Source organism: Callospermophilus lateralis, chromosome 2, assembly GCF_048772815.1.
Source record: "Callospermophilus lateralis isolate mCalLat2 chromosome 2, mCalLat2.hap1, whole genome shotgun sequence".
Lineage (NCBI taxonomy): Eukaryota > Metazoa > Chordata > Mammalia > Rodentia > Sciuridae > Callospermophilus > Callospermophilus lateralis.
Window position 1 is genome coordinate 17,812,591 of NC_135306.1, and position 19,782 is coordinate 17,832,372.

The 19,782-nt window shown below is 43.0% G+C and overlaps 1 protein-coding gene across 1 annotated transcript in view; it reads right to left on the reverse strand.

The window, feature by feature from the left end:
• Pappa (pappalysin 1) overlaps nt 1–19,782 on the reverse strand; it is a 226,608-nt gene that overhangs the window by 170,462 nt on the left and 36,364 nt on the right. The window contains exon 3 of the mRNA XM_076843159.2: nt 3,566–3,711. Within this exon, the coding sequence (XP_076699274.2) occupies nt 3,566–3,711 (146 nt within the window). The remainder of the gene's footprint in view (nt 1–3,565; nt 3,712–19,782) is intronic.

Consider the following 19,782-nt stretch of genomic DNA (forward strand, 5'->3'; position numbering starts at 1 on the left):
CACAACACTCATGAAGCCTAGTGTCATGTGCTCACCATTATAATAATGTTTCCTGAGCATTTACTATGTACATTCAGGTGCTGTGCTGGGTATTTCATGAGTACTTTCACACTTAATCATCTTACAACTCCATGAGAGAGGCACAGATTCAAGAGAAGTAAAGTAACCCATCCATGATCAAGAGTAAGTGTGGAGCTGAGATTTGAACTCGAGATCCTTGTGTTCCAAAGCTAGGGTTCTTAATCTGTGTTCTACTACTAATGCCTACCTCAAGGCCTAGGATATAGTGTTTCATTAAATGTGTGTTGAATATTTCCTGAATATTGACTCATCTAAAGCAGGTTGGGAGGTCTAACTAATCTCTCAAAGCAGCTAGCATAGCACCTGACATACATCAATTGTGTCACACAAATGAATGACGGTCCACCCACATGAAAAAAAAAGAAGCAGTATAAACATCTCCCAGGAGCTTAGTAGAAATGCAGAATCTCGGACTCTACCCTAGACCCACAGCATCATGATCTGTATTTTAACAAGAACCCCAGATCACTTATGTATGATCTAGTTTGGAAAGCAATGTTCTACATCCCATGTCCCCAAAGATGGAGCATTGCTTAGTTAGCTGAGGTTAGGTAGAGCAGTTCTCAGCAGAATCGATGGATGGAATTTGTTCCACATTTATTTTAAGCATTAGAAGGATGCATGCAGGTTGACAGAGAAATGTTTAAATTTCAAAATCCAAACATGTTTAAGAGAATGTTAAAATTCATGTCCGAGAACCTTGCAAGTATAGACTTTAGCCACAGAGCAGCAGCTTATGAAAGACAGGTGAGGAGGCAGGGCCTGGGTGGTTTGGGCTGGCAAGCCCAGAGCAGGCCAGAGAGGAGTCTTATCTTGGACTGAACTGCTGGGGTGGTGAGCTTGCTCAATCCGGGGGCTCATGTGGTCTATTAATTCTGAATTACTCAGGACTTCTAACACAAAGATAAAGATGTACGTACGAGAGGGTGTGTGGGTGTGGGTGTGCATGTGTGCGTGGGTGTGAGAAGGGGAAGACAGAAGCAGGGAGGAAGAGAAATTGAGACAGGAAATCTTTCTCCATTATTTTCTGTCAATCATAATATGAAACATAATCCCCTTCCCACCCAAGGTTTTTTCCAAGGATCATGATGTAACTGCAGGAATAAAGGATAAAAAAAAAAAATGTGGTTCTAATAAATTGAGTTTGATTGGGGCTACTGCACAGGAGTTGCTTATGATCATCATGTCTCAGAATGGGGATATGGCAGCTTGCAGGCCGGCTGGAGGTAGCCTGACATGGGTCACAATCCAAGTTCTGCTTCACAGTGGCCTTGTGAACTTGAGAAACTGACTGCATTTCAGAAGAGTTCTAAAATAATTGGCTGCAATAGTGCTAATGATTCTTTGTTGCTTCATGAAGCTTGTATATCAAGGTCATAGGGGGCAGGACCATTCTAAGTATAATGGAGGCACAGACAACTTTCATCCAGGCTGGCTCTGTTTGTTCTACCTTAATTCACCCTTTCCACAGAGTGACAACACTGGACCCAAGTCCTGTTACATTGCTCCTCTTAAAAGGAGAAATAGCTTGAGCCTGACATCATCCTGAAATACTATAACATGCTATGGATTTATAGCCTCCCAAATTCCTGGCCCCGAGCCAGTCCCTGACATTCATGAAATTATCATGAGTATTTTTCTCTAACTTTAGAAGCCTGCTGTTCAACCCTTCTCAGACTATGATCATCACCCTTTGGGTTGCTTTTCCAGCAGGCAGAATTTCAGAGCTGAGAAGGGTCTTTGGAGGGTTATCCAGTCTAACTTGCCTAACTAAAATCTAAGGACATTGATACCTGGGAAGGAAAGAGATTTGTCTAAAGCCATACTGCTAAGTGAAGTCACAGGTGAGAACCATGTATTTTAGCTCTGGTTTAATATGATTCACAAACTTCATAGTAGGCATATGATATAAAATGGTCATCTTAAGTTGTATGTTCTCTTCTGTCCAACCCCTGCCTCTCTGTGCCTTATCTCTGTCTGTCTATCCACCTATCACTGATGTCAGGGTTTATCAGGGTTTCCCAATCTCAGCACCATTGATATTTTAGACTACAGAATTCTTCATTGTGGACATTGCAAGGCATTTAGCAGCATTGCTGGCTTCTACTCGCTGCATGCCAGTAACATTCCCCCATTGGTAATAGTCAAATACATCTCTACACATTGCCAAATGTCTGCTATTGGAGAGAATTTCCCCAGTTAAAAACAACTAGATATTTATCTTTGCATCCATCTCTTTTCATGCATACATGTACACACACACACACACACACACACACACAGATTTGTTTCATTTCTTAAATACAGTTGAGACATAAAAGCAGTCTGAAGAGAACCAAGCTTATGGCTTAGTTGGGCACAACTTCCATCGTCTGAAGTTGCAGAATCTCTCATCTCCAAGATATCCCAGAGTTAGAGCAGTTATTGAACTCTGAGTGTATCCCAGCGAGACCAGGCAGGTCTAAAGATCCAGCCAGCACTGTCATTTTGCTGAGCCCTAACATTCTCAGATGAAGATGTTCACTGAGTCATCAGAATTCATTGTTGTAAATAATGGGAACACTCTACCAAAAGGAGAATGGTTAAATCAATTATAGTGCCTTTATTCAAAGGAATAGTATGTGACTATTAAAAATTTCATCTTTAGGGAGGTGTAAATAACCCAGAGAGATGCTTTTGTCTTGAGATTTTAAGTGAGAAAACTTAGTTGGAAAGTAATTGTAAGGCTTAGTTGGAAAGTATATGTAGACAGACAGCATAATATTAAGTGAAAAGAAAAAGAACTGTGTGTATTTAGAGTTCAAAGATGCACAATTTTTTTTAAAGCACATCTACCTATAGATGTGTACTAGATAGAATATGGAAAAAAAATTAAAGAACTATAGTGGTTTCTTATAGGCTCTGGTTCAGAAATCATTGTCATTTCTTATTGGTTTGTATAAATTTATGTTCTGTTTATGGACATGCATAATTTAAGTGTAAAAAGAGTCCCTGGTGTTATGGGTAGATAGAACACAGAGGAACAGAAAGTTCTTCCAAATGCACTTCCTCTTGCCTCTTTGCTCTCTCTCAGGCCAGCCCATGACGGGTCATGCTAATGCAGTTGATTACCTGTTTAAGAAAATGTTTGCATGAACTGGGAGATAGAGTGTTAAAAAGAAAGCAATCAATGGATAGTCAGACATGAGTTCTAGTTGCAAATCTGTCACTGATTGAGTGTGATGTTAGATAAGCCTCATTCCCCCAGGTCTGAATTTCCTACAGGTAAAATATGGCTATTAGTATTGTGCTATTTTCTTCAGTGCATTCCTTGGTGGCCAAATGAGATAAGGACTGTTGAGTTTTGTGAATTAACAAGTAAATGGGTTGCTCACTATCACCCCCCACCAGCTACACCATTGTGATCATGACAATGATCACGCTCACTACTAAATGTGTTACTGTCTATGTTCAGGTTCCTCCTGGAGGAGTTTCTAAGACTCACCTAAGTGCATGAGGGCCTCCTTATCCCATGGCCATGTTGCTACTCCCGCCAACTCCTCCTCTGAAGAGTTTGCAAAGAAAATATTGAGGTGTGTTGATCCATCCAATCGAAGAATGTTCTTCAGCTCATTAACATCCAAGTAGGCTCTGAAACAGAAAAAGAACTTTGGCTGTTATCATCATCCAAAAAAGGTACTATTCAAACAACAAGTACTCCCTAAATAATTAAGAGCTATTATGTGCCAGGCACTTTCCTCAACTCTTTGTAAACATCACTTTGTTGAACTTTCCTGATAACATTAAAAGATTAGATGATTCCATTTTTACAGATAACAAAAAATTAAGTCTTGCAAATATTGCTCAGTTTATAAATAGCAGCATTTACGTTTTGAATCTAGATTTGTCTATGGTCAATGTTTGTACCCCTAAGGACTCTGTTAAATTGACTGAGGACGGTGCCAATAACAGGAGTGGATGAAAACACATATTTTCTATTCTTGGCTGCTTCTGATTTTTGCTCATTCATTTGGGTTTTGGACCATCTATTTGGAAAATATGTGGATGCACTAGGAAAATGGGCTTCACATCTCTACATTAACCTTGCAAGCAGTCACTGTTATTCTGTTTTCAATTTGAGCAATCCGTGCCCCAGAGTCTTTAATAGGTTACCCAAAGTCATAGAAACAGGGTTCAAGGTCAACAGTGGAATGTAAGCCTGGAAACCTCTTTTCATGGAGGCATCTTGCCATCATCCATAGATGATTCTGCGCTCTCTGAAATTTTATTCCCACATCTGATGAGACTAGAGAGGGATATTGTGTTTGGGTTGCTGTCACTGTAGACTGACATGTCCTGAAAATGGAATGAGCTCCGTAAGCAACAAGGACCAGCTCTTTAATACATGGGACGAATGTGTTCAAGAACGAGGGCAAAAGAGAGTGAGAGAACAAAGGAAGTGGTCACTGGCATATCCTAGGTGCTCAAGAAATAAGAACTCCTCCCCTGAGGAGCATGACTCTCATCAGAACATAAACAGTGCATGTGAGAGAGTGCCTTCTGCTTTGGATCAGTCACAGGGATATTATTCCACAATTCATTTTATAAATACATTGTGCCCTGTCATGCTTTTTTAGGGGGGTGGGGAGTACCAGGGATTGAGTGGTGCTCAACCATTGAGTGCCATCCCCAGCCCTATTTTGTATTTTATTTAGAGATGGGGTCTCACTGAGTTGCTTGGCACTCCACTTTTGCTGAGGCTGGCTTTAAACTCACAATCCTCCCGCCTCAACCCCCAGAGCTGCTGGGATTATAGGCATACGCCACCACGCCTGACCCTCTCAAGCTTCTTTCTGCCCCATTTTGCCTGCCATCATGAATCTCAGGATCCTTGCAAGTAGTTGACAATCATTCCTGAGTACAGTTAGGAATGAATCCATGGATCAGTGAAATAAACCTAAATAAATACAAAAGCAGTCACCTGACGCAGGAGATGAGATAAAGTCAACTAGTATTTGTCGGGTCCTTCTGTGTGGTCTAACTATTCATTATTCTTTTTGATAACAAGGAGGTAGATAGTATTGGTATCCCCATTTTCTGGGTGCAGGAGAAACAGAGTCTCAGAGGAACTTCATTCTTCATAAGGTCATGCAGCTAGTTGATAGTGTTCCATTTTCTCATGGAGTTCTCATAGAACCTGGCCAGTAGCGCACGTTAATGACGGATCCCTTTCTTCCCTCCCTACATGTGAGGGTAAAGTCCAAGCCTCCAGCACGGCCTAAACATCCCTACCTACCCTTGGCTTAGACTCTCTCTGCCACCTCTCTTGAACTTTCCACTGTGTACAAACAGCACCTTTGAACCCACCATGATCGGGGTCCTTGGGACCTTTACCTACGCTGTTCCCTCTCTGGGCCTCTGTTCATCATTTTGTCCTCTGATGAGGTCAAATCCGAGGTCCATTCTGGTATCACTCCTCCAGAAGGCCATCCCCCATTTCCACCTCTGTACTCACCCACCTCCTTTTGGTGATGTATACTCTCACATATGATTCCCATTAATCCCTTCACCTGTCTGTATGTATCTCTTTTTTGCGGGGCCATTTTCAGGCAAGGAAGCTACCTTATCATCTCTGTTTACCCAGTTCTTAGCTCGGGGCTTGACACCTGGGGAGCCAATGGATTAGAATTTAATTCAGAAAAAAAAACAAAAGCTAAAATATTTAAGTCCCAGAATCAGTTATACCAACCATGGACCATGAGGCCTCAGTTTCCTCATCATTGTATTGGGATTAGTAACACAGACACTCCACAGAACACTTTTGAGGATTGCAAGCCTACATCCTTCCATGCCCATGTCAATAGGATAGATAGGTCCAATACTTAGAGTGTTCTTCTGTTATCCCCATGTCATAGAAAGCCTCATGCTCATGAGACCAAATGTTCATATGACCATAATTTTTATGGCTTGTCAGGAAAAATAAAATTTATCATGGGTTGGAGACACAGGCGAGGCGTGAACTGAATAATTCTAGGGATAGTCATATAAAACAGATATTGACTCCAAATCTTCCTGCTGAGACCTCTCCCCCAGAAGTTCATGTGTGACTTCTAACACTGGAGGCTTCCTGAGGAGCTCTAATCAGTCTGTTCTGTCACCAGAGAGGGGGAAAGAGGTGGAAAATCCAGCATTTATTGGGCATTTGCTTCATGTCAGCCCCTGGGCAAAGTAGGCACATTTTCTCATCTTGGTTTAGTATTTGAAGTATGTAGAATGGGCAGTGTGGCGTGGCTTGTTCTCAAGCTAGAGCCCAGGGTTGAATCCAGCTTTTCTTCTTTTGGGCCATCCTGGGCAATGGACTTAACTTCCTGTTTCTTTATGTATGGAATGAAGGTGATAATAGTACCTAACTCACAGAGTAGTTCAGAGGAGTAAGGAAGTTAATAGGGAAATGAGAGGGTTTAGATAAGGGTGGGCAAGTAAAAAATCCTTGACACAGGTTTAGCTATTTTTTAATTTATCCCCATCTTAAAGACAAGGAACAGGGGTTTGTCGATCATATAACTTGATAAGGCCAAGTACAGATTTAGATGTGTCCAACACTTCCCACCACCTTACCAAGTTCCCAAGCTCCTCCAGACCCGCTTATAAAAGGGAAGTGATACTTGGGAGGAGAATGAAAACACAGAGGAGCTGAGATTTTCTTGGATGGGCCCATTCCACATTATTTTTTTTTTCTCATTACTTTGTCCATTTCCATCAAATGCAGAGAACATTTCCTAGTAACACTACTGTTACTAGAAAAAAAAAAAAAACAACAAAAAACACCTCTGTCCCATTGCTCTGGGATGAGAGGAGGGCTCAGGGTGGGGTAGGGGTGGGGGAGATGTTTTAATTGGATGTTTATTCAGTGGTAATTGCAGAGCCAATCTTTATAAGGGTTGGTATTCATCCTGGCCCAAAGCAGAAATGTGGGATGCTGGAGCCTCTCCCTGGCTCATAGTGGGGTTTTCTCATACTTTGGGAAGTCTCCATTTCCCAAAGGGGGAAGAATCAATGGCGGCTGGCCAGACCCCTAGCCCCACTGGCCTTCCTCCCCATCTCTCTTGGGGGGACCCACCCAAAGGAAAAAACAGCTCTGTGGCTAAAAATTTCTCTTCTGCTGGCTGAGGGTTTCCTAACAATACAGAGCCAAGTGTGGTGTCTCCCAAATGCACCAGAGGGAAATCTTGGGAACAGGATTTACCTCCTTCCCCTATCCCTTGACGATGCTGTTTTCCCTCTTGGCCAATGGAGGAGAAGAAAGCACAGGAGTTAAATTTAGAAGGAACATTTGAGTTTAGGAATATTAATGAGAAAAGGAGATGACTTGCTTAGGGTCCCTTCACTTTCCATTCTGCAACTATGGGAAGGCTGGCCCTGTGTGTGTGTGTGTGTGTGTGTGTGTGTGTATGTGTGTGTGTGTGTGTGTGCAAAATTGATCACAATTATTTTTTAAAAAATCATTACCCCTAAGAAAAAAATCATTACCCTAATCAACCCAAATCCAAAACACTATGTGTTTATTAATTTATGCACCAGTATTCCTCAGAGATGGACAGACAGACTCATTTCCATGGGCAAGTTGCTCTAAGTCCCTGAGTCTGTTTGCTCTCAGGGATGCCAGCAAGATTAAATGAGACAGCCAAGCCCAGTGCCAGCCCACATCCAGAAAATGTGGACTCCTCTCCATCTCCTACTCTCTTATTTTCTCTCCTGGGGAAGACTGGCTTTCCCAGTCTCAGCTTTCAGTGTATCTTCCCCATCATCCAAACTTTTCTTCCTCCTACAACCTCATCCACTCAGGTTCTCATAGTTTCCTTATCCTTGGAACCCTACATGGTTCCCCAACTATTCCCATCCCCTACCCAGGCCCATTAGTTTCTCTCTTCAGTCCCACAATCTCTCTGCTTGAACCTAGCCTTTCAAAAACATCCCTCCTTGCAAAGTTCAGCTTACAGGTGACACACTCCCGGTATCTTCTCCTGGCCACATTCACCTGTAAAATGCTAATGAGGGCAACCACCTCTCAGGGTGTTGGGAAGATTAGAAGCAACGAAAATAATGCAATGTTTTATTTTGTGTCGCTATGGGCTTTGCACAATAAATTATTATCAGCTCTGTGTCCCTTAAACACTTCCTTCAAGATGGAGAACTACCACTGATTTGAAGCTATTGAGCACCGTTCCCTCAAAATCAATACTTTCAAAGCAGGATGAGTAAGCACAGGGCTCAGGAAAGGGAAAGAGCTTGTCAAGTTCACATATCAAACAAGGGGCAGGAAAGGGTAACAATGGACCTCTGTACTCTACATGTGTACATGGGACCTATGTATAGTAGTACTTTCATACCACTAAGTAAAATCACCTCTTCCTTCAGGTAGAAACAGTTCCCTAAAAGGGGGCATCGCTTGGACAGTCACTGTAGCCTCCAGTGTCCCTTGACTGGGGCGCAAACATGAATATCTGGCTTCTTTTCACCATATTCTGGGCCCTACTCTGCACTCCTGGGTCTGTGTCTACTCAGTGAGCTTGAAAACTAGATGAATATTGTCCAGATCAAAGTCTACAGAAGGCTAAATCCACAAGAAGCAGATGAGTGCTTAGCAGAAAAGAGTTTCTGAGTCAATGAATTTAGGACATGCTCTGCTGACAAGGTTAAATACATATAGTTTCTGATTGCAAGAGTTTTTAGAACCTTCAATATGCAAAATGAGAGAAAGGCAGAAAGTGCTTGAAGTGTCCCCAAATATATTTGACCATAATTCTTCCCTCTCCCCACCCTCCACCTTTGCCAAAAATCAAATAACAGCACACCCAAACAACAGCTTGGGAAATGTTGAGATAGCTTGAAATGTCCCTCCTCATTTAGATCCTTTTCCCAAAGCCGCCTCTTGAGAGTGGTGTCTCCATGTCTGTTCTCCTCCTGCACAACTTGTGCACCTGGATTCCACTGTGGAGGTTGTGGGTCCCCTGGAATGTCTGTTTCAGGGGGCTAGCCCTGACTGCCAAGGCGCCCAGACTTTACCCCTTTGCCAGAACTGCATTTCAAAGCCATGAGTGCAGTTCTGGAGGGAGATCAAAGCTCTCTCAACTCAACTGTCATTAGAATATTTTCTTTATGCATCTCACTCGCTGATGAGTGCCAACAACATATTTCCTAAATGCACTGGCCTGGGATGGTACAACTCTGTAATAATCTGAATGAGAGGGCTGTCAGGGCCTGTTTTATTGAAAGAGCAGCAAAAGGGAACCACATTCAAAATGCAAAACAACCAACAAATCCCTTAAATGAAATCATGGGAAAAAGTGCGGGAAGGCTGAGCTTTTCCAACTCTAGAGGCACAGCACATTGGCACTCTCATTGTAAAGAAGGGTGGTCGGAGGTGTGGCTCCCAGGAGGCCTAGGTCACGTCTCATAAGTCTCGATTTTTATTCCCATATAAAGCACATCAACTTTCAGCTGACTTGCCTGATACAGAGGTGAGAATATCATTCCAAGGTCCTGTTCCCTGGAGGGTTTATTTGAGCTAACCAACTGGCTGACAGTGAACCACTTCTAAGCTAAGAACAGTTCTTTCAAGTGAAAGGAAAAAGGAAGGACCCCACCAGGATTCAAATCCTCCCTCCTCCACTAAGTTGCCTGGTGACCTCAAACATGTGACTCAGTCTCTTTTTAGAGCTCACTTTCCTCATCTGTAAAATGGGAATTGTAAAATTCAACTTAGAAAAAGAGTACCTAAAATTCAATATGATAATAAGAAAGTGCCTAGAAGAGTAACCAACTCATAGAGGGCTCTTTTAAACCCAAGTTCTCTTTTAAACCATGAAATCCCACATTTTTGATTCTATGTAGGATGATGGGACATAATGGGTTAATCTTGCTCTCAGCCCCAGTGCCTGTTGGGTTTCCATTCCATCACTGAACCCTGACTCCAGTCACTCGACCGATGTGTTTTTCTCCAGCTCACAGAGCAAGTGCTGTAACATTGCCCATTTCCAAATTCTGATTGCAGCTTGTCATTTCCAAGGAACCTCACAAGTCCACGAACCACTACTCCATTTCCAGAACACACTAGACCATTTGAAAATGATTATCAAATATAAAGATCAAAGCCACTCAGGGCAAGTCATTAAAGCAAGATAAACCTCAGAATGTTTATTGCATCCATATCCTTGTTCCAAATAACAAGGTTTCTCCAAGCTGTGACCAGTTCTAAAACCTGAATTTTGTACTTTATCCCAAGGGCTCTCATGAGCTGGGCTTTCTTTATTTTCTTGCTTAGTTTCATCATCAGAAATGCCTAAATTTGCCTCTCTTCTCTATAAAAAGAGACACAGGAAAAAATGCTTGGGGAATTTATTAAATTCTGGGAACCCTGAATGTTTGATTTCCAGAATAATAGCTTTTTTCTTTAATGGAAGTTTGACACACAAACAAGAAAAGTATAACATCACCAATCAAAGACTAATTTAAAAACTGTTCATTTTTGTTCTTTCATTTGTTGAATAGTCATTCTTAAATTACCTATTCCTTTCCTTTCTTTCTTTCTCCTTCTTTCTTCACATAACATTCATTCATTCATTTATTCCACTTATACTGATCAACATTTGTGAATATTCTATCATATACCATGTTTTAAGGCTAGAAATTTTTCATTATCAAAAGAATTAAAAGTTTTATGAATGAAGATGTGTAATTGGATGATCACAACATATTGTTATAATACTAATAACTCCTACCATACGGGGGAATTAACTATATACTGACACTGTTGAAGTCCTTTTAAAATATATCACCCCTTTGAAGTTTTACAAAAGCCTGAAGAGGTAAGGATGAGTGTCCTCAGTTTATAGATGAAGAAACTACAGCTAGGTGAGGTGACTCCACACTTATCCAAGATCCCCTCCCCTCGTGGGTGTCAGAAGTGGGTTATGACCTCTGGTCTGTTGAATACTAATAGACCACATTGGTGAGTTAGTCTCTCACATCCTTTTACAATATGTGTTTCGATAAAGGGGATGCTGAGTGTGGAGGGAGCACAGAGCAATGCCCATACTGAAGGTTTTCACACAAAGAATGAACTTTGGCTGGCTATTGGTGCAACTATGAGAAACAGAGGAAATGACACTCCCTCAGAAACCCAGAGGCTGGGAGGAGCACTAGAAGAATGATAAGCTGCAAGCCCTCACTTGCAAGAACTGCAAAGTGGGGAATATGCTGGAGGAAGCAGCAATGGCTACATCAGAAAAGATCACGTATTCCAGGTTTTGTAGAATGGAAGGTGTCCTGAAAGTTCTAAGTAGACCCTGGACAATTTACAGAAGAAAATGAAATGATCTGGCTTATCTTTCCCAAAGAGCTTCCGGGAGGAACGTGGATGAGGGACTGGAGGAGGGGAACAAGTACAGAGACAAGGTCGAGCAGAAGGGAGAGCAGACATGTGAACATCCAAGGTAACAGTATCCATGGAAAGGGTTTGACTCTGAGTGGGGCAGGAGTGAGAGAAGCTGAAATGGTGGTTCTGGCTTATGATTTGGTCTACAGCACTTTCCATGCTACACAGCAAAGACCTGTTATTGGTGTTCTAACCCTAGATCCAGCAAGAGGCGGACTCTCCTGAGGTCATGCCCTCTGCTGAGTTGCCTAGGTAAACCCTTAAAAACGTCACTGGCCTGTACCTCTCTGGGAATAAGACCATAATGAGACCAAGCAATGGGTAGGATGGAGAATCCTGAGAATGGGGATTGATTCAGAGAAGCAGGTGGGACAGTGAAAAGGTTCTCAGACTTTTGGATTGCTAAACAAGAGTCAAGGTGGAAGTGAATAGAGATTTTTAATCTTGAAGAAAAGAGAGAGGAATTAAGAGGGAATAAAACTCCACTATCAATGATGTCTCTTATAAGTGCACCCAAAAGGAATACTCTCTCCAGTAGTACTACAAAGAAAGAATAAAATATTCTTAAAATAAAGGACTTTACTTTTAAATGAGTTTATTTTATCCAGAACTACACAGCTACTATTTTTCTTATTTACCTTTTTGAAAACAACCCTTTGAGACTTCTAGGGTGGAACCAAGTGTTAGAATACCCTGGCCAGCTCAGCTATGTCCACTTGGTTAATGTAAGTCATCCCCCAGAACTCAGCCTAGAGACTACAGGAACACCTAACATCTCAATCAGGTTCCCATCTTCTGCGCTCCCTTAGTACCCTGGACCTCTCCATAATTGCACCTACCCAACTAGTTACCAACCTATGTGCAGGAAATTCCAAGGTAGAAAAATCATACCTGCTCCTGCATACCATTCAATGTAGTATTCCCAACAAACACTAGTAAGTCTGGTCCACAGTGGGCAGGTACACAGATGTGTGTGTGCGCGCACGCACGCACACATACACACACACACACACACACACACACATGCTGCTCAACAATCCCTTCTCTCTGACCTTTATTTAGGGTTCTACAATGTCTGCTTTGACAGTGTCGGGGATGCAGAATGTACTAATTTTCAGGGCAGCTGTTAAGGCATGAGGGATCTCTTGTGAGGGAAGAAAGTGCAATCACTTGAAATATCATCTTGTGTTTGAAAGTACCAAAACACTAATGTGACCATCCTATGTCACACTATGGCTTTCACAACAGAACTATGGAGTTCAAGGACCCACAGCTTTCTCTTCCCATCGCCTCAATTCCTTCTCAGAGCATCAAAACCACAATTGATAAATAGTACAAGTGACCACTGAGCAGAATGTGCCCAGTTCACTGATATCCCTGTGGTTTGCCTTATGCTTGAAACAAAATTAAACAAAGGCAAATCACTTGTATTTCACAAGTTGTAGCCGTCACAATGGTTTAGATAGAGGAGCTATTTCAGAAGACTGTGTACTTTGGCTCTAGGTTTTAGCCATATTGGCTATGTGACTGATGTAAAGGCTACCTAAACAATATTAATTTTGGAAGGATGAATCAAGAATGATGTCATCACCACTATGTCAATATGGCAACATCTGGAATTTAATCTGGATCATGGCCCTACTCAAATCACCTAATCTTAGGCAAGTAACTAATTTATTTAAAATTAAAGCAATACAATCATGACATTGGGTATAGGTCTCTCTGGGTGACCTTTAACATACCTAATAACTTCTCCAAATTTTGCCTTTTCTGGGGCTAAGATGGAGATGTTCAGAGGCTCAGGCAACAATGAAAGAATCCAAATATGGAGAAAGGGTTCTGACACTGTGTGTCAGGCTGTTGGAAGCAGAATTAGATTTAAATTGATTTTGGAAAGAGGATGCCACAATCAGCACCTGAGGGTGAACAACACAGTAGATGCGCAGACTCCCCAAGTGTGGGGGACCATTGCTAAGCCTCTGTTGGGATGTCAGTGATGTGAGTAGCATTTTTTCAACTTGTCAGGAAGCATAATTTTTCCTTCATTGCTATGTGGAACACAGTGCACCCTATTAGACATGGGGCTGGCAAATCCTTTGAAAGCAGGACTATCTCTCACTTCTACAGGTATCTTCCGTGTTAACGCGTGGCTTTATTTGTACCTTTTAAACATATCAGGCCTTTCATTTCTACCCTATGCTTGTGTAGGCCTCTTCCCCACAAGCCAGGAACCAGGATTACAATGTCTGATTTGAGAAGGTTTTAGCAGGGGCAGACCTTAAATGGTTCCATTTTACAGATGAAGAATTTGAAGTAAGGGAAGCGCCTTAACTTCATTGTTAGCAACTAAGTTACTGGAAGGATCCATCACCTCTTTCCTTCAGGTTTGGCTAAATCACAGCAAACTGTGTATTTCCCACATGGATTCTCACGGGAAAGATGTCTACCTGGAATCTTCCTTGAACCCTCTGTAAGACTCTTAGACACTTCATGCTTTTGTGGAGTTATGGTCACGTGTGCCCTCTGTGGAAGCCAAACCCAAGGCTGAAAGCAGCAGGTGGCAGTCTGAACTCGCAAAGGGCGGAAATCATAAACATCAGAAGCTTGGAATGAAGACAGTGCCCCTGCCCCTTCACCACCAGACCACTACAACAACCTAGAACACAGAAAAGAGAAAGGAGGAAAGAGAAAGAAAATCTCCCTCCCCGAACAGGGAAATTCCAGCCCTCCCCACGCACGCAAGTGCACCTGTCAGCAAACTGCACTCTAGCTAGCTGTGCACTTCCAGAAAGTGAGAGTAGAGGTGTGGAGGTCCCCCGGTCCCCAGGAGTCAGCAATAACCAGTGGTGAGTTTGAAAGAAGACACTGAGTTGTGATCAATTCACTGTTGTCTGTTGGACCCTCCCTCTCTCTGCCCCTGGCTTGGTTTTCTAACCTGGAAGGATACTGATCAAGTGTGGAAGCTGTCTCAAGCTCTCAGTGTCTCCAGTGGATGGAGAAAAGGCAATGAGAGTGCTTAGTGTGCCGACTGTAAAAAACCCACCAACCTTCAGCAGAGGCCTCAAAGGGCACCTAGTGCTCCCATGTGTCCAGGAACCTGGAGTTGGAAATATGCATCTGGGAAAGGGGTGAGAGGGAAACCCTCAGATCCTGGTCTATTGGGAGAAACTTGTCAGGTATGCTCCACTAAAAGGTTCCTAACTGTCACCTGCAAACTTTGAGGACTGGGGTGTACTGGGGCAAGGGTGTCAGGCCAGAAGGCAGCTGCTGGGGGTGGCCCCGAGTGTATTGCAGGAATTCTCCATGGCCTCTGTTTCCTGCCCTTCTCATTATTCAGTGAGCCCCAAACTGGGATCCTAGACATGCCTTTGATTTTTGATAGAAATACATAAACTTAGTGTGGCATGTCGCTTATCTCTTAGGAAAAGGCATCTATTAGAATTTAGTATATGCAGGGCTTTTGGAAGTAAAACAAACCTTGAAAAAGATGAAACCTGTGAGAACTAAAACGAAAGGGCTCTTGGTAGTAGAGAGAGATGGATCAGGCCATCTCTGACTCCCAGGACAGCCCTGAGATCCCGGAAAGAGGGCTAGTGAGAGGAAGCTGGGAATTTGGGGATATGCATGTAGGAGGTCAGAAGATTTCCCCGAGGAGGGAAATCCTCAAACAATGCCAGCAATACAAAACACAATAAGATGAAGCACTATTATTTTCAGATGCACTGTGTGCCCGGTGTTCTTCTAAAGGGTGGAATTTCATTGAGTTTTCTAAACTACCTAAGGCAGTTCCTTTCATCCTTAATTTCCCAGAGAGGTAACTGAGTCTTGTGCAAGGTTATAGCGCGGTTAAATGGCTTAATCCCAATATATTCTGCCTCCCAACCTTGTGTTTTTATTTATTCACTACACTGTCCCGATCCTGTTCCTCACAGGTAACTGTTTGGAGCCATGAGCAGCTCTTACCTTTGATTCCATTCCCCCTGCATTCAGCTCCCTAAGACCACAGTGACATGTGCACAAGATTCACAGGTGGGAACTTCTGATTAAAGATGGACTTGGCTCGAGAAGGACAGCATGAAGGAAAACCAGACTGAATCAGAGAAAACGTGCACTAGTCAGCCTGGACACGTACACTTGTGTATCAACACTCAAGTGAGATCAAGGGGTGGTCAGAAACTTGAGTAACTTCAACCAAAATGGCACATGTCCCACTTCGACCAGTCCCAGCACTGCACAGGAGGGTTCTGTGAGCAAAAATGTCCCCTAATACAGTTAGACATTTGTATCATTATCAAAATAAGCTGGCGTGCAAATTCGATGAGTTTAATATAAGTGATGTGGTCTTTATTTAAAAATACCAATTTTGAGCCCAGTTCTTAAAAAAAAAAAAAAGGTAGTATTTTAAGAATGAAAGTACTGGGGATAAATGCTTTCAATTTGTGAAGTGCAGTTTCATCCAGGCCTTTTTTATGATCTTGCAGGAAGGCAGTCTCTGTAAAACAGTGCTGACAGGGAGGCAATTCTGTCCACGTGTGCACGCAAGAAGGGAGGGAACTTCTCCAACACCTACTATGTGCCAGACACCAAGCCAGATGTTTCACACAGGTGACTCCATTTACATTTCATGACATGCCACAGGATAGCTGTTATCACCCAATATTAATAGATGAGAAACCTGCAACTCTTACTGAGCAACGTGCCAAGGTCAGAACAGCCAGGCAGAGTGGAGCCAAGATTCAAACCCTGGTCAATCTCCAACATGCATAATTTTTCCACTACACCAACCCTGACTCCTGTTATTGCTGTAATGAATATTAGTCACGTTAAATAAACCCTGATATTCTGATTATAAAATTCCAAGCAATTTCTCTTACATGATTACTGGAAAAGAATGAACGAAGTTACTGCAGAAAAAAAAAAAAATAATGCCCCCTTTCATCTGCATGCTGGTTAACTCTTCCCAGAACTCTTTATGGGATATTATTTTATGTGATCCTCATGGCCACATAAAATAATATATGATCCATGGTGTCAGATACTATTATTTCTTTCAATAGATGTGGAAGTGGAGGTTCAGAGAGATTAAGAGACTTGCCCAAGATTGCATAGCCAAGAAACTGCCTAGCCAAGGCTAAAATCTATTCCCCCTGAACTCTTATATCATTCTAAACCAGCCTCATTCTTTGAGAACTATAACCTAAAAAAAAAAAATGTAGCACATACCTGCATGAAGTCCCAACTAGACTCACCTTTTTCTTGTAACCTAACACTTCCAACTTCCACCACATTCCACGACGAGTCTGATCATCTCATGAACCTCTTTCCTATCATCATGAGGTCTGCTCATGCTAAAGACCTATTTGTGTCCCTTCTTTAACATTAAGACTTTTCTAGCTACTCCAACAACTGTGATCCTTCCTTTTCTCAGAGCCGTGGGAACCTCATCATCCTGTGGTTCCACTGGAAATTACTCATCTGACTTCTTGCCATTTTTTGAATGATTATAACGAAATGTCATTAAACCACAGCATCCAGGCTCCTTTAAGACAAGAGATTCTGTCTTGGATCCCTACAGCATTCATCATTACACTCTGGATATTAAAGGAGTCTGAGAAAAATATGGATGATGGGTGAAAACATGACCATCCTAGATATAACTTTTTCAAGTTTCAAACTTCTGGTTTCTAAAATATCAGAGAATTTTGGGTGGGGAGTGGAAATGGCACGAGAGTAGGAAGTGAGACCCTGGGCCTTGGCTTCAGTTCAGTCCCTCTCTTACCGGGAGGTCTAGGTCAGTGTTACTCCTTCATGAACATTTTGTCTCTTTATCTGAACCAAGAGGGGACTGGTCCCCTTTTTTGATTCTTTCAGCTTTGAGAATCCTGATTCCATGAAAGATTTTTTTCAGATTTAGAAAAGAACTGGGGAGTAGAAAGTGTCTGGTCCATAAGATCATTCTAGAAAAGAAGTGGTATACCCCACTAAAAAAAAAGACAAATCATTTAAAGGACCCTGATAGAGGAGAGGGTGAAGAAACTGAGGTGGGCTCCAGCTGCCAGCAGAAGGGTCAAGGAGCTGACTTCAGGACTTACCAGGGTCTCTTTTGTAAGACTTCCTATAATGTTAACTTAGTAAGAAACATAATGTAGACCTACACTCTTGGGAATGCTCTTGTTATATTATAATAATAATAACAGCAACAACAACAACAACAATAATAATACAGGAAGACGAAGGACACATTTTAGTACAAGACAACAGTGTAGAGGAGTTTTCTCACTCATCTAATTCCATGTGACTACCTACTCATGAACAAAGTTGAAGGTCACCTGTCCGTGCCAGAGCCAGTGATCTGGAAGGGTCCACACAGGGAATTAACTGGTGAGTTTACTGCAGTGTCCTCTCTTAGTGAGGTAGTTACAGCCCAGAATGTCCACTGACCCTGAATTTCTTGACACTGATACTTTCTGTTCATATCGATCTTTTGCATCTCACTTTCAAAAGAGCACGTGAAGTACATTCTACTTGTTTGCACATGACTCTAGTGGCTGAGGAAGAAGTTATGCCCACCTGGTTTGTCTCCACCACTGAAGAGAGAGAATGGCCAAGGTTCACCTAAAATGTCTTTTTCAAACTGGGTGCTCACACAGCAAGACTCCTTTTGGCTGCTCCTGTGGGCCCTTCCCTCACCAGTGACCTTGATGGGGTGTTTACTTGTCTGTCTTACTCACCAGGAGGTGAGCTGCAAAAGGGCGGTAATTGCACTTGCAGAAAGGAAGTACTCAACCAACATTTACTGAGGGAAGAAAAGAACAGGAGGAATGAAGACAGGAAGGGGGAAAAGTGGGAAGAAAGGAGGAAGGGAGGGAGCATGAGAAGGGATGAAGCCTGATATTAAATTTTCTGTGAGATAAATTGAACCTGTCGCTGCTCACATTCTGGTCCCCAGCCATCCTGATGGCCCCTGCTCTCCATGCCCTTCTCCATCCTGCCACTCACTCTCCTCCCTGCCCTGGCAGATTCCCTACCCACTGCATGGCTGGCTTCCTCTGTGCTCTGGAAAGCCTATTTTTTTTTCCATCCTGAGCCACTTTTCCCTACCCCCTGGGGAGGGTGGCCTCTAGAGTGGCATCAAATCCCTTTGCCTTGTGATTTCCAGTTTGGTTCACCCAGTGGAAAATACTGGCAGGAGAGAATGACAGTGTGGAGAGAATGACAGGCAACTGTCCTAGGGCCCTTCTAGTCAGGTGGCTGCCTCCCTCTTCTGAGAGCCACCGCTGCTGCCAGGAAACCCTCTCCATACGGCCACTCTCTCTGGGTTCCACAGTCCACGCCCTTCTCTTAACCCCACGGATCAAAGGTAGAAATGGCTACCCAGGGTTGCTTGCTCTGAGCTAAGCCCGAGGTTCTGTTGGTTGGCCTAAACCCTTCCTGCAATGTTGTAAATAGCTGTGCCTTCAAAACAGCCCCTCCTTCAACTCTCCTTAACCATTCTGTTTGAATGTGCCCTCTGTTCCCTGCCAAGACCCTGGCGACTGATGCAGTGTGAGTCTCTATTTCTCAACAGGCTGCCTATTCCTGGATGTCTACTCAAATCATCCCTCCTCCTGCCTTGTTTTCCCTAATCAGAATAAATCTCTGGCATTTCAGGTCTTCTGTCCTCAATCTGATGACATATAATGCTTTCATTTCAACTTTCCTGTAAAACTGGAGGCCCCTCTACGGGTGCAAGACATGTTCAGCCCATCACAACACCCTCAATGAACAGCAGAGATGCTGGATACCAAATAAATGCCTAATAGACAGAAAAGAAACCATCATGTAGTTTCTTAACATGACTTGGAATATGATATCAACAAAAGGTTGTGCTGTGCTGTGCTGGGCCGTGCACAGCCCAAGACCAACAAGGTCACTTTCTCCACTAGCACTGTGATCACAGCCATGGTCTCCCTGTGCATGGCTATCAGTGCCTGCTTCAGGCCGGTGGTGATAGGGAGCCCATGCACCCGCAGGGAAGCGCTCCCCAGGAAGAACCACATGGACCGGAGACACCATCATCTGTCACTCAGCTCCAAGCTTCCTCCTGCAGCTGAAACCATGCTTTTAGAGACCATATAGAATAATTCTGTCCTCTTTCCCCATAGAACAGGCCTTCAGAGACTTAAAGTGTATGGGTCATGACTGTGTGGTCTTGGCCCTGTGACAAGGTTCTCCTCCAGCTCAGGCATCCTCAAATGGGTATATGGCATGGCTCCCAGTTCCTCACTGTCCTAGTGGCCTTCTTC